Source organism: Ptychodera flava, chromosome 19 (assembly GCF_041260155.1).
Source record: "Ptychodera flava strain L36383 chromosome 19, AS_Pfla_20210202, whole genome shotgun sequence".
NCBI classification, from domain to species: Eukaryota; Metazoa; Hemichordata; class Enteropneusta; family Ptychoderidae; genus Ptychodera; species Ptychodera flava.
In genome coordinates this window covers 11,118,328-11,132,168 of record NC_091946.1, presented here as the reverse complement: position 1 = coordinate 11,132,168, position 13,841 = coordinate 11,118,328, and the positions used below count along the sequence as shown (strand labels likewise).

Sequence of the window (13,841 nt, the reverse complement as noted above, 5' to 3'; positions counted from 1 at the left end):
ATGCCCGCCCCAGCCTAGCTCGTAGCATTGAAAATGCAGTGGCTTGTGGTTCGATACACAGCGAAGGCCACTGTATGCATTAGAAAGATTGGCCAATGTATCTTGTCTGACAGCATTCGATATGTATTGAACTGCAAGTGGATGTATTTTAATGCTACAGGCCAGGCTGAGGGCGGTCATTGCGGAATGTCATGTGATCTCCAAATGCACACTTTAGTGAAAAGGACGTGAGGAAACACTTTCTCCGGTACGCAGGGTGAGGATTTTGCATCACAAAGCAAATAAATATGTGCAGACTTGTAAATCTCTCCTCGAAACAGTTTCTGTAAGAATCGTAAATCGAGTCAAAAATTTAATCGTAGGCTTTCATGAAAGTGACAAGTAAAATTCCTCTGCCGGCGGTGCTGCCTATCGTCTTGTTACCGTGAAACAACAGCGAGTCTTCAATCGTAGTCAGAATGCTCCTGTTGAGATGAATTTCATACCACTTTTGATGTATGAGATGCTCATATGCAGCATTGTAAGTACGGCTGTAGATCTCACCGCCAACTGTGAGGTTGCTGGTGTTGTTTTCGTTCACCATATCGTAGGCGTTCTGGTACATGCTAAGTGTAACGATGAGATTGAGTTCATAGTATATCTTCTCATAAAATACAAGCAGGGTGGCATTCAGTAGTCCTCCCATATGTTCGTATTGGATGTCCTTTGAAGCATTATGTTCGTAGTATCTCAGCTGTGTCGATAAAAGTGTTAGAATAGACTGCAAATCAGTGGCCAGTAGGCACGGTATGTAATGATCATCCGCTATAGCCATTCTGTGACAAAGTGAAAGTTACATAGTTTCTTGTTTGGTTTATAATTACGCCTACATGCAACAATTTTTTATTTCTCCAATATGTTCACTGTCTAGAGTTTTGCGATTCCACTCTGATACGATGCAATAAGCTTACAATGCAATGTTCGTATTGTGAACTCGACTTGTAAAGATGTATGAGGTAGACTCCTCGTCGTGGACAGGACCACCATGGCGTAAAAATAGAGAAGACACAGAACGAAGCTGTTTGCCTTAAAGGTTTTAGGTTTCCACAGGTGCTTTTTAGCAGAAAGGCGAGCAATATCAGCGCGCAGGAAACGGGCTGGCATACCATCATGAACAGACTGCAAATAAGTGGCCAGTAGGCACGGTATATAATGATCATCCGCTAGAGCTATTCTGTGAAAAAGTGAAAGTATAAAAGTACATTTTATTGGCTTGTTTTATTGGCTTTTGTTTTTCGCTTAGCAAGCCAATAAAATGTCCCAGACCAACGAGTTCAGCTTCCCGATGAACGGAAACAGAACTCGACTATTTGCTAGGCTTGCAAAAGGAAGGGTAAAATCACGCGGCAGGAATCCGGAGAAGAGTATGAGGAGCTTTATAGGTATTGGGAAGACTGGGAAACTACCGGGTAAGAGGGGGATAACAGTTTTAAATCGTAATTATTTGTTCAGTTATAGTGCTGCATTTAGATTTAAAACACTTTTTATATTAAATCATGCTACATTGCGCCATTCTGATTGGACGAGAGCTAAAATACTGTTTTTAGCAGTGGTAAAAACGGGCACCTAAACCAACATTTTCGAAAATTTCACAGTCGGTGAATTTGAACGTAAGGTTACCGATCTAAACTTAATCAAAAACAGTCCGCTTTGTTTCAAAGACCGAAGTCCGAATTTCGATACACAGATAAAAGTATTGGTCTGTAACTCACCTCTTGGCGAAAATAAGTTGGGGTCAATGATGAAAGACACCTCTGAAGCAGCACATTTGGGTTTGATGTACACAAATCGATCATTGCATTAGGGCAATGGCGCACCCTGCACGTTTGCTTGATTCAGCGGGAGTCGAGACGCAACACTCAGCTCTTAAAAACTTTAGGAGCTGTGTGTTGCGTCTAAATGAAGCTAGTATTCGTTCATATACAAATAGATTGACACTTCCTCACAGTAACGGTGTGTCAGATATTCTTTGCCAAAGTTTGGGTTGTAATAGACAAGGATATTTTAACGATGTAGATCAACAAGTCCAAAATAACAATGGGATTACTCCTGGTGACTGCGCTAAAAGTTGACATCAAATGCAACAATCATTGTCAGCGGTCCAGCTCTTGCTGAATCGGGCAACACACTCTGCAAAACTATTGATCATAGTTGCTGTCATCCCAAGTCTGGATTATTTCAAAACTACTTGTTCACTTGTACGTCCAAATTATCCATCATTCAAAATAGCGCCTGTAACCTCACTGTACCAAGACTGAATGTTGCGATGGTCGACGCATCCGTACAAAATGAGATATCCAGTCTATTTTTAGTATGTAAATACAGCAAGGACTATTGTTCTTATGTAAATTTACGAAAAAGATTGTTACTTTTTCTTGTCATTTGAACTCTTGACCCCTTTTCTTGGTCTGCAGCAGGTCGCAAGTTAGTGTTCGCGTCGCATTTGAATAAAATGCAATGTTGTGTTAGCTGTGATATCGCAGCGGTACTTGTGGCGTGTATCGAACGCGCTCGGGTCATTGAGGTCGTCGCCATCGGGACTGTGGCGATGACCCAAATGACCCGATCGCGTTCGATGGCGCCACAAGCTTTAAGCACAAGTACCGCTGCGATATCACAGTTTATGTTGTGTAGTTATTGTAGGATACTGTGTGCCTCTGTTGTCAACGTAATCCAAACTTATAAAAATGCTCAGTCTCGGGCGCCGAATTTCCGACGTTCGATATCTCATACGTCCGTTTTCTGCATTTGGGGCTTAAAGTGACGAAAATACCCAACCAAGACAACAAAGACACACAAGCTGATATAATATAATAGCAATAAGGGAGCCTTCAGTAATTACAGGGGGTGGGCAGGGGGAATTGGGGGGAGGGTCACTTTTTAGAAAATAGTTCAAGGGGGAGGGTCACTTTTTATAAACCTATCTTGGGGGGAGGGTCACTTTTGACAGAAGCTGATTTTATGGCCAAAACTTTGATTGTCCATGTGATATTTCCTGAATAGGAAATCACCAACAAAATACGTACATCATTATAGATCGCCATGCGTAATGAATTGACATTTCGGTGAAATTCAAAAATCAAATTTCTTTTACAATCATGGACTTGTCTCTAGTCTAATCAAGAACAATAATGTGAATAATCAAGCACACATAAATGCAAATATTTATCTAATTTTTGTACTGAAAAAAAAATTATTCATAGTTTCATCATAGACCGCCATGCATAGTGAATCGACATTTCAATGAAATTCCAAAATCAAATTTCTTGCACAATGGACTTGTCTCTAGTCTAATCAAGAACAATAATGTGAATAATCAAGCACACATAAATGCACAGAATTATCTAATTTTGTACTGAAAAAATTATTCATAGTTTCATCATAGACCGCTATGCATAGTGAATCAACATTTCAGTGAAATTCCAAAATAAAATTTCTAACACAACCATAGACTTGTAACCACTCTAGTCTAATCAAAAACATTAATATCAATAATCAAGAGTACACAAATGCACAGATTAAACTATTTTTGTATTGGAAAAAACTATTCATGATTTCATCATAGACACCATGGATAGTGAACCAACTTTTTAGACGAAATTCAGAAATCAATTTCTTGTATACAAATGCACATTTTACTTCCCTGTTAAAGCAAAGAACATTTAAATACATTATCAAACATATATAATATACAGATATAGCATGTTTTGTGGGGGTAAATAGTCAATAATTTGCCTGATAGACTCCATATATTATGATTTGATATTTTTTGATGAAGCACTAAATCAGCCATATCTTGCCTTCTTATAGTTGCACAAAATATGGTGACCCTCCCTCAAATGTATGAAATACCATATCTCTTCAAAAATTCTTGCGCGATAAATTGTGACTGTCCCTCCAAAAAACACCAGCCCTCCCCTCTGTAATTTGTCCCTAACATAACAATTGAACTAATAGTTATGTAAATTAGCTGATACTGTTTTAGTTATTCCTTGGGAGAATACCGCAGTGTTTGGGGGGAGGGTCAAGTTTTAGAATGTCGGACAAGGGGGAGGGTCACATTTAAGACAGAAGGATAGGGTTAGGGTCACATTTTACGGTACAGGTATGAGCAAAATTACCCCGGCCCATCCCCCCCTCTGTAATTACTGAAGACTCCCTTAACCCCGCCTCAGGAGGCTATACACGAGATTTTGGTACAATTCGCTCCATAAAGCACTCGCCTATCGGCTCGTGCTGTATGTGACGCATTGTACCTATTAAAATCTCGGCAGGGGTCATTGCTTAATTTTATAATAACATGGTTTGGACTAGAGATGCAACTCTAGGTAATAATTACACTTGTTATATGACTAAAGTATAGGTCATTATGGATTTACAAAGGTGGTATAATGAGGCTCAAAGTAATGGCCGTTTCCTTTCTTTGCGACTCAAATGTAACAGTTAATAACGCGATACTAACTGAATATCTCTGCCTATCCGGTTACACAAAAAGACTTGCAAGGCTGGTCAGAATACTAACCTGAAATAGTCGGCGAAAGTATTGCAACACACCAAAGCGCCATTTCTGTTCAGGTCTCGTACCACTGGGAATGACGGGAAGGATTGATAGGAGAGCGACACATCATAGGATACAAGGTCACATGCATCTTGACAATGAGTACATAAAGAACTGTTTGTCGCAAAGGTCTCTGCTGCCAATGAAAGAATAACACAGTACTTAGGGAGCCCTTAATCATTAAAATCACTCACTCATAATTTGCATATACATTCATATGGTTGAAGAGGCGAGTCAACAGTAATTACTCATACAATTTACATGTAGGTCGAAAAATAATTATTGATTTATAAATGTATCAACTTGACTGAATTTAATCATCTGAAGTATTTATTGTTCCTGGACAAAAATTTGGCCCTAAAAATGAATTCCCTGAAAAAAGTGAACTCCTAAGCCTATTAAAGTATAAATTTTCTGAAAGCATAGCTATTTATTTGCAAATGCTCAGTGTGCTTTGTATTTTGTAAGGATTGTTTACATGCGGATCAAGTGACAGTAAATAAGTTTGAATAACCTATCGAAAAAAGCAATCAATCAATCATTAAAAATAAAAATCACAGTACTTGAAAATATTGAGGCTTTCAGTAAATGTACACTTTACTAGGGTTTCGAGCTCAGTTTACAAGTATTTCACAGAATTCTCGGAGTTGACACAACTTTTCCTCCTAGAACAGTTTTTGTCAGTTTGCATTGGTTGCCTGTATATTTAAGTATTGAATACTTTACTGCTGTTATGACTTTCAAAGCTTTATATGGCCTCGCACCAAGCTATATTAGTGAACTATTCCGACCTCTCTCAGAAATGGATCGTTTAAATACTCGTAGTTCTAGTAATGGTAACCTTTACCCACCAATGTTTATAACAGTCATGGGTCAAAGATCATTTGTATATCGAGCTACCAAAATCTGGAATTTCATTCCCCCAACTATCCGTGACTGTGAAGCCTTGTCGGCGTTTAAATCAAAATTACATGGGCATCTTTTCATGAAATATTGTAATGAAGGCTCTGACATAGACTAGCCTGTTTGTCTTTTGTCTTCGACATCTTCTGTTCGCCTATTCCATATGTTTTTGTTTATTCGATGATTTGTTTATGTATTTTGCCTCTTTATTCATGAGGGCTCTGATGGAAATAACATTTACTTTACTGTAATCAGAATACGCACTATAAATAAAGTGTAATAATAATAATAATAATAATAATAATAATAGTAGTAGTAGTAGCTTGGAAGAGCGTAGTTCTTGCTCGCACCAATAAGGCAATAGATGATAATGATTGTGATGACGAATACGACGATGATGATTATGTTGATGACTGCTTTGACGATTATGCTGACGATGATTTATTTACTATTAAGTATATTGATATTACCCCGCTTCAAAATAACAATTACCAAGTTCTTCTGTACGTACGTATGTGCATACGTACATATGTATGTATGTATGTATGTATGTATGTATGTATGTTATGTAGTATGTTTGTCTGTCTGTCTGCTTGTCTGTCTGTCTTAAAGTCCTCACATACCGGGATGGACTTTTTACGGTCGCCGCCCCTTCTCATGAACAACTCAGTCTACCCTTGCCACATCGATGTCAACACTTTCAAAATACATCCTTCAGAGAATATTTTCATTTTCCTCATCATTGCTCATAGCAAACACCGGCGAAAGCCTAATTTGATAAATTAAGTCCTGCGATCATTCTGATCGATTCAATTTTTAATGACACCTGCGTCATTGCGCATGCATGACATACAAATGACACAGTGAACAGTTAACAATGGAATGATGAGGGTTTAAATGATGCATTAGAGATGTAACAGGATAGGTCTGACACAAAACCGAGTAAAAACTAATAAATCAGCCAATATCTTGTGTCACGTTCCTGATATCCATTCATAGGAAGACTCAACGAAGGATATGACGCCAAAATTAATGTCAGAGAATGCAGTTGACTTCAAACGAATTAATACATACTACGTCACGTACATTAATCTCATTAAATTTTAATATCCATTAAAACGGAGAATGTATTGCTCACTTTCAATAACCGGTCGAATTTTTGCGACACAAAACATTGTTCGCCTGCAACGTGGGTGAATCTACAAGACTATAAACATATATTCTGGAACTTTACGTTATATCCAATCCCTTGATATTGGTTTTGCGTATAACTCTGGATGACGCTGAGCATTTATTTGTTCAGTGAGGTGGCATCTAAATTGAAATTGGACAACAAATATGACAGCAACTGGTTTGATCTATTTCAAGGCCTCCGATGATGAAAAGTTTCCTGACAATCCCATTAGCCGTCGCGACATAAATCAGAACTCAGAATAGCTATATGCGACAAAAACACTTGTACTGTCAGTGATTGACTCTCCGTCCGCTCCAGCATTCCAATTATCAAACCCGTAAAACTGCTGTCAGAAATTTGAATATCAAACGGGCATTCGTGAACTCTTTTCGATACCGTTTGTTGTCTATATGATATCCACGGTCCCTGAAGTAAAGACAATACTTTTCAGCGAACTATAAACAGCGTAGACCACCATATGTCACCTGTGACATTATAAACGATTTCGCTTGCTTCATCATACCTTAACATGAGTTGGAGCTAATTGGTTTTAATCTTTTTAATCCGCCTAAATAAAGAGTTTGGGAACGCATTAAATTTTAATTGTAGCACTGTGTAACCATGTACAGCAAAATATATTTATTTATTCTCGAACGATAAAGAGTCGGTGGAAGGTAGTGCGTCTGTTTAATATAATGATAATTAAATACAATTTCTGGCATTGTTTTACTATAAATTACTTTTCTCTGATGATTTGACTTTCAATTTGATATCGACACACTTGACAAAATCATGATCAAACGGTTGTTGAAATCCCAAATGAAAATAAAGACACGTTAAAAGTTACACGTCGGATATTTTGTTGAAGCTTTTATCATAAATGAATTCAGGAAAACAGTTGACGTTTTCTTCTTCGATTTTTCTCCCTATTTTTTATTTAAATGCAAAGCATTGGCCTTTCAAAGAAATAAGAAATGTTAGTCGTGTTAGCTTTGACAATGAATCACGTGTCCAGTTGTTAATCAGTGACATTTCATGTTATACAATTTGTACAAACCGCATTGACAAGCTTAACAACATCAGGAACTTCCTGCAATTTTGGATGTCGTATAAAAGGAAACTCTTTTTCGTATTTGAGTATTGAAAACGCATTAAAACTGACAGTAATGGTCTTAAATACTCAATGACGCCAACGTTATACAGTGAATTCACTTTTCGACCTTCACAAAATCACATGATTCTAATGGGGAAGGGATCGTGAGTCTACGATTGCGGCCTCGGTATACTGAAAAAGAAAGGGAAATCGGAATAAGAGGGTGAATTTTCATGTTGCGGCAGAGAACCTTCACGATGATTCCCCGTTTAGTAAAATTATCTAAATCCCCCAGTAAAATATATTTGTTGATCCACTGGTTAAGATGATAGAGCCTGGCACAATAATTGTGTGTGCGTATTTCAAGGACGTCGATTCTGCTCTTGTTTTTAAAAGTCTACATGAACATTATTCTTAGAGAGCACCCTATGAAAAAAGTGTAACTGCAACTTTTAGTCCCCATGACAATATATATAAATGTTTTACTTATCTTCTTCCCACTTTTGACTTAAATATGATAGTTACATACAATTCCATCATATTCATACCGTTTAAATCTGGTCTCCATTCCGATTATAAGCTTATGGCGTGACAATTACAATTCCTTGAAAAGCACCTTAGTCTAAAAACTTCAATAGTGCATAACAAAAAAGCATATCCCAGACACGGATTTTAAGGATATTAACAAGGCTTATAAATGCACAAATTTCCAACGGAAATCTTGCAGCGTGTTCGCTAAAGGGAGGAAAACCGTTTAATTTTGGAAGGTTCAGCAAACCCCTGTCACGTGACTATTATGCAAATAATGACTGTGTTCTATGCACGGGCGGATTCCCAAATATCAGGGCTTTCAGAAAATAACACTTTATTGGGGTTTGGGACTTCTATAACAGAGAAAAAAATAAAAATCTGAAAGTGTCTCTTTCGTATCTAGCTCCCTTAAACGTCATTAGTTTATTACTTTTAATATTTGTTGAAGAAGTTCCGGCTCACCCTATTAACTTCTAATTGAAACCTGTACAATATGGTCTACCTTATTACTTAATCTTTGTACATACAAAGGATACACTTCAATGATTAAAGTTGATGAATCTACGCTGGTAAACATGCATTTTGCACTGAGTTTATTATATATGGTATTGTTTATTAATAAGTTATTTAAGATATTGCTTGACTCTCTATGTAAAAAAAGAATGGAATAATTTAGTCCCTTTCCAAAGTTCAATATTGCGTATTGCAAGATATTTGTTTGTTAGTTTAGAGTTTTTATTGTTTGCTTTCAAAACGGCGCTTCAAAGCAGAGTTTCATGGTCATTTTTTGAAAAAAATCGTACATTAATAAAAACAAAGAGCAATGCAGCGTACATTTAGTGTTTTGAAAACCCTTTGCCAAACTTGTAACGTTGAAATTGTAGTCCTTTACAACTCTGAAGAATTTATAATTACGCCCTCTGAAAGTATCGATCATCATATGTGTAATTTTATAAAATGATTGCACTGAGTTTTACGGCTGAGTCACTCGTTTAATGTCTATCATACAGCTGCATCATTGCAATCCCAACGCTGAATTGTAAAGTTCACATGGTATACAGTAAAAATGGCGGGAAACTCCCCGATTACACCTCTCTACGAGTGGGAAAATAGCCTAGCCAATCAGTGAGTATCCCTAGCGGCAGATCAGCTCCATTCGGATTCATCGGGTGATTGAGCTCACGTGACCGAACAAGTTTCCCCGCGCGAGAAACCCAGATATCCAGTTTGTGTGACGTTCGACATATTCACTTCAGGTACGGCGTGATGGCGGGAAAGTCGCTGACAGAATTCGGCCAGGAGACAAGTATCGGCGGTGTCAAATACGTCACCGATGTGTCATCTAGAAACCTTCGAAGGTGAGGCGGTTTTGTTTGCACTGTCACACTTAGACTACACAGTTTTTGCGAATTACTTGTTACAGTCAAAGCTTATTAACGGGAAATGAGTTATAAAATAAGGAAGGACGCTTTCTCTAGTTACAATTTCACCTAAATGGTTTGCCTAGAACAGGTTGTTGTAATCGAAAAAACCTGAAGATAAATTGGATTAGACGTCATTCTGTCTGTTATCGTTTTGAAATGTACGGTAACGGTAACCGGCGTGAACTGGAATTATCTGTAAACCTCGGCTTGTGTCACGGCGAAGTTTTATCTGAGATTCTCGTATTATGCATGATCAACGTTATTTGAGGTCATGGTTTACTGTTAATGACATACACCATGGCATGGGAAGGTCAAAATTTGTGATATCATAGTCCTTTGTCAAAAAAGATATGGGCCTCAGAGCTTTTAACATCATATATTTTCAATGATGTACTTCATATGTCATAGCTGCAGTGACAGTGTGCGAGAACGGCGATAATCCTTTGGCACACATTTTGAAATATCAGTGAATACGCCCAACTTAAAAACATTCCGTGTTTCACTGCCCCATCCCTGCCTATCAAAACATTGTTTCTCCGCATGTTTTTCGTAGCGTTCCACTATTGGGGAATCTCCGTGCAGTTTCAGCATTTTTTACAGTCATTGCTAGGGGACTTTGAATACACTTGATCATTTTTATTCGATCAAGGCTGTTGCGTTTTACTGCCTCTAAAAATATAAATTATCCGATTATAGTTGCTTTCGCTATTTAGAAGGCTTAACATTAAGCCAAACTAAGGGGGCAACCAGTACAGGCCGAACTCATAAATTATTTTCTTCTCTCATGATAACTATTATTTGCCAGGGGCACTGTGCAATGAAGGAAATTTTGACTAATTTGTTTAAAATTATTAATTATTACTAGCTCAATGGATTGGTTTTCTCTAAAGCATGATACACGCGTAATGGAATGTTAAATTAGAACGTAAATTTTACAACATGTACATTGTCCAGTGAAATTTCATGCCTGCATTATATATACTCTAATGTTGGACAAATAATCCCCTTGCGTCAAACTTTGTTGACCGAAAAAATACGAAAGGTTATATATATTGTCTTATGTAATGACTGAGTCTCAGAATTTGTTTCACACTATCTACAATCAAGGAAGATTCAAATTCACAATCTTAACAGGAGTGTAACACTTTTGCTTGTCATCAGTTACTATGCAAAGATCAGTTTACTCTTTCCATTATTGAAACTAGTCACTCACAAGTACATGTGAAGCACAGTATAGGTTGGGCGGACACTGAAACTCAATTATTATCGACTGAGGAAAGGGATATAGGCAGCACGTGAACTGGAAAAGCTCCATTGTTTCAGTATATATTGCAGTTGACTGAATACTGAATTTCTTTGCCGCAAGCAGGGAACTTCACTGAATTTGATAAGATGATCATCAGGAAAAACATCACCACATTTTAGTTCTTAACTCATTAAATATACAAATATGTCACCAGTCGAAATGAAAATGCTCATTGCAATTTCTTTGACTTTTGTCATTGTATAACCATTTTACAAAGAAAGTGCAATTTGCCTTTAGTCAAGTCCTTTAAGAGCTATATGCCAGACTAATGAAATGCCATTGAATATACAAATTATAAATTAGATGTTTGTGAAAGGGCAAAATGTCTCTCGTTACACTTATATAGCTTTAGCATCAATATACATAGCACTTTCTGTTGGTCAATTTCCTCGAGTTATTACTTATTTTGAATAGTTCATTAAATATACAAATTTCTAATCAACCAACACGGCACTTTTCAGCGGTACAGTGTCTAATTTAAAAGGTTCATTAATAGTGCAAATTATCAATTAGTTGACATAAAAATGATCATCTTTCAATAATATCCATAGTGGGTTTCAAAAGCTTTTGGTAAAGTCCTTCCAGTCATATGTCGCTAATTGGGAAAGTTAGTTAAATATGCATATCAGTAACTATATAATGTAAAAATGCAAAACGACTTTCATGAATGTCATATCACCACAGTGTCTCCAATAATCAAGTCTATAAAGATGAATAGTATCGTTTTAAAATGTGCTCTAACCACACCTGGTCATATCACTCTCACCGTGTTGACGAAACAGCACTGAATACTGCAGTATTCACAGGACGCATAATTCTCAGCACATTGTTCTCTCAGGCAGACATCTACATTTCGCATTTTTGAACTTTCATTTAGGGGAGGGGGGTTTGATCATAACGAAGGAATTTCGTTTTTTGAATTTATGTGACAATCTGAAACGGTCCCTAAGCTCACGTTAGTGAACATCAATGTTAGCTGTGGTTTCCGGTTCTTCTCTCCGAAACATCATGCACTGTACATGTGTAGACATGCAACATTATTATTTTGACAAGAGAATTCTGGTCCGGACTAGACTTCAATATGAAGGATAACGCGGCGTTTACTCTTAAACGAGGCTGTGTTAACAAGTCTTGTAGTATAAGAATATAAAATTGACATAGACAACAAACTAAATGAAAACAAACTAAAAATTACAGCAATTGGCTCGTTGTATGCAAATGAGGGGAGTGAGATTGAGACAGTTGTGCCCTTAAGCGAATTTGAAAAATCTATTCAAATTATGCCATTTTCATTCCAGATTTTTCTGGTTCCTGGTCGTGTGTACAGCTTTGGGCGCACTTACATTTCAGATTGTGAACATATGTACAGCGTACATTGCTCGGCCTGTCAGCGTGAATCGTGAGTATATACCTATGGGACAGATGAAATTCCCAGCAGTCACCATCTGCAACTACAATCAAATCAGGTAAACATATAAACATTGCAAATTGCATATTGCAATTCACCGTGATTCGTGAGATCATGAAGGGCATCCTAAGTAAAGCATGAATTAAAACCACGTGTTTTAGCTACGATTTCCTCAAGCATCTCTGAATATTGAACACTAGACAAAATGCTTGATATTCGTTTAGTATATTTACGTATATTGACGTATATGGAACACAATATTAATTGCATACGCAACGTATATCTTATATATGGAACATTCAAATACGTTGATATGCGTAGCGTATATCTATGCATGAGTGTACGTAATGCAGATCTTTGCACACCAAGTGTACACTTTAGTTTTGCGTTTTATTAGTATACGTACGTGTTTACTTGACGTATTTGACACATGTATACAGAATCAGTATATGTATTTATTACATGCCTCGATGTGCATGCAAATCAGTGCACTAATTGAATAGGAACATCCTGGGAGTTAGCGGGCCGATGAACGATGTACTGACCGGTTTCCATGGTTACCCGGTCCGGTGAAACCTTCGAGTAAGAGTAGCTAGATGTATAATATCCATACAGGCACTGCTATTTTGACTTTCGTTAAAATCTGTTTGATGCTGGTCGATAATGGTTAAATTGTTTGAAAAATGCCATGCATGTAACTAAATATCAAATAGCATTAACTATGAAGAGGCACGTAATAAAAATATTATTGCCTGAATACATGGGTTTATGTGCCCTCGTAGCAGGGGGTATTTTTGCCCTCCTGGCGTCGGGCAAATTGTCACCTGCTTTCGGGCACATAAACCCATTTATCCAGGCAATAATATTTAATATATTGTTGTGTATCAAGCATTTTGCCCAGTGGAAGTATAATGAGAAAGAGATAAGAGTGTGTTCACCTATCTGACCTATGTTTTCCTCACGTGCATCAGACATTTTGTGCCCAGTAATTTTCAAAATAGCACTGCTTTGGAAGGTGTAAAATACTTCGTAGTTGAAAGAATAGAAATGGAACTTGCTACTCCCTACTTTACGAATGTTATTAGAACAATCGTTTTCGTAATTCACCTTAAACAAATGCACTGTACATTTTTGTAGTGAGATTCGAAATGCAGAATGTATCATTCTATCTGCACCTCAGGGACAGATATTCAGACTCTCAAATATTTACAGTTCCTTTAATTTATCTACCATTTGTTGGAGCTTCTTGAAAAGGTCTTGGAGTAAGAAAATTTTTACCCTCTGAGTTTTTTCAGAGACGGGAAACTTTAATTAACCCTACAGATTTAAGACAGAGATAGCGACCACATTGAATTACGAATACCGACAAATATCAGATAACTTATTTCTCTAGTAACAAACCCTG

At 37.2% G+C, this 13,841-nt stretch overlaps 1 protein-coding gene across 2 annotated transcripts in view; it reads left to right on the top strand.

Annotated features, from left to right (window-relative positions):
- Window positions 1–13,841, top strand: part of LOC139118551 (acid-sensing ion channel 2-like) — a 57,441-nt gene that overhangs the window by 29,557 nt on the left and 14,043 nt on the right. The window contains exons 1-2 of one of the 2 annotated variants that reach the window (XM_070681902.1): window positions 9,491–9,656; window positions 12,327–12,494. In XM_070681902.1, the coding sequence (XP_070538003.1) occupies window positions 9,565–9,656; window positions 12,327–12,494 (260 nt within the window). In that variant the 5' untranslated portion in view covers window positions 9,491–9,564. Of the gene's footprint in view, window positions 1–9,490; window positions 9,657–12,326; window positions 12,495–13,841 lie in introns of those variants that run through there. The other variant, XM_070681903.1, reaches the window with a different exon arrangement.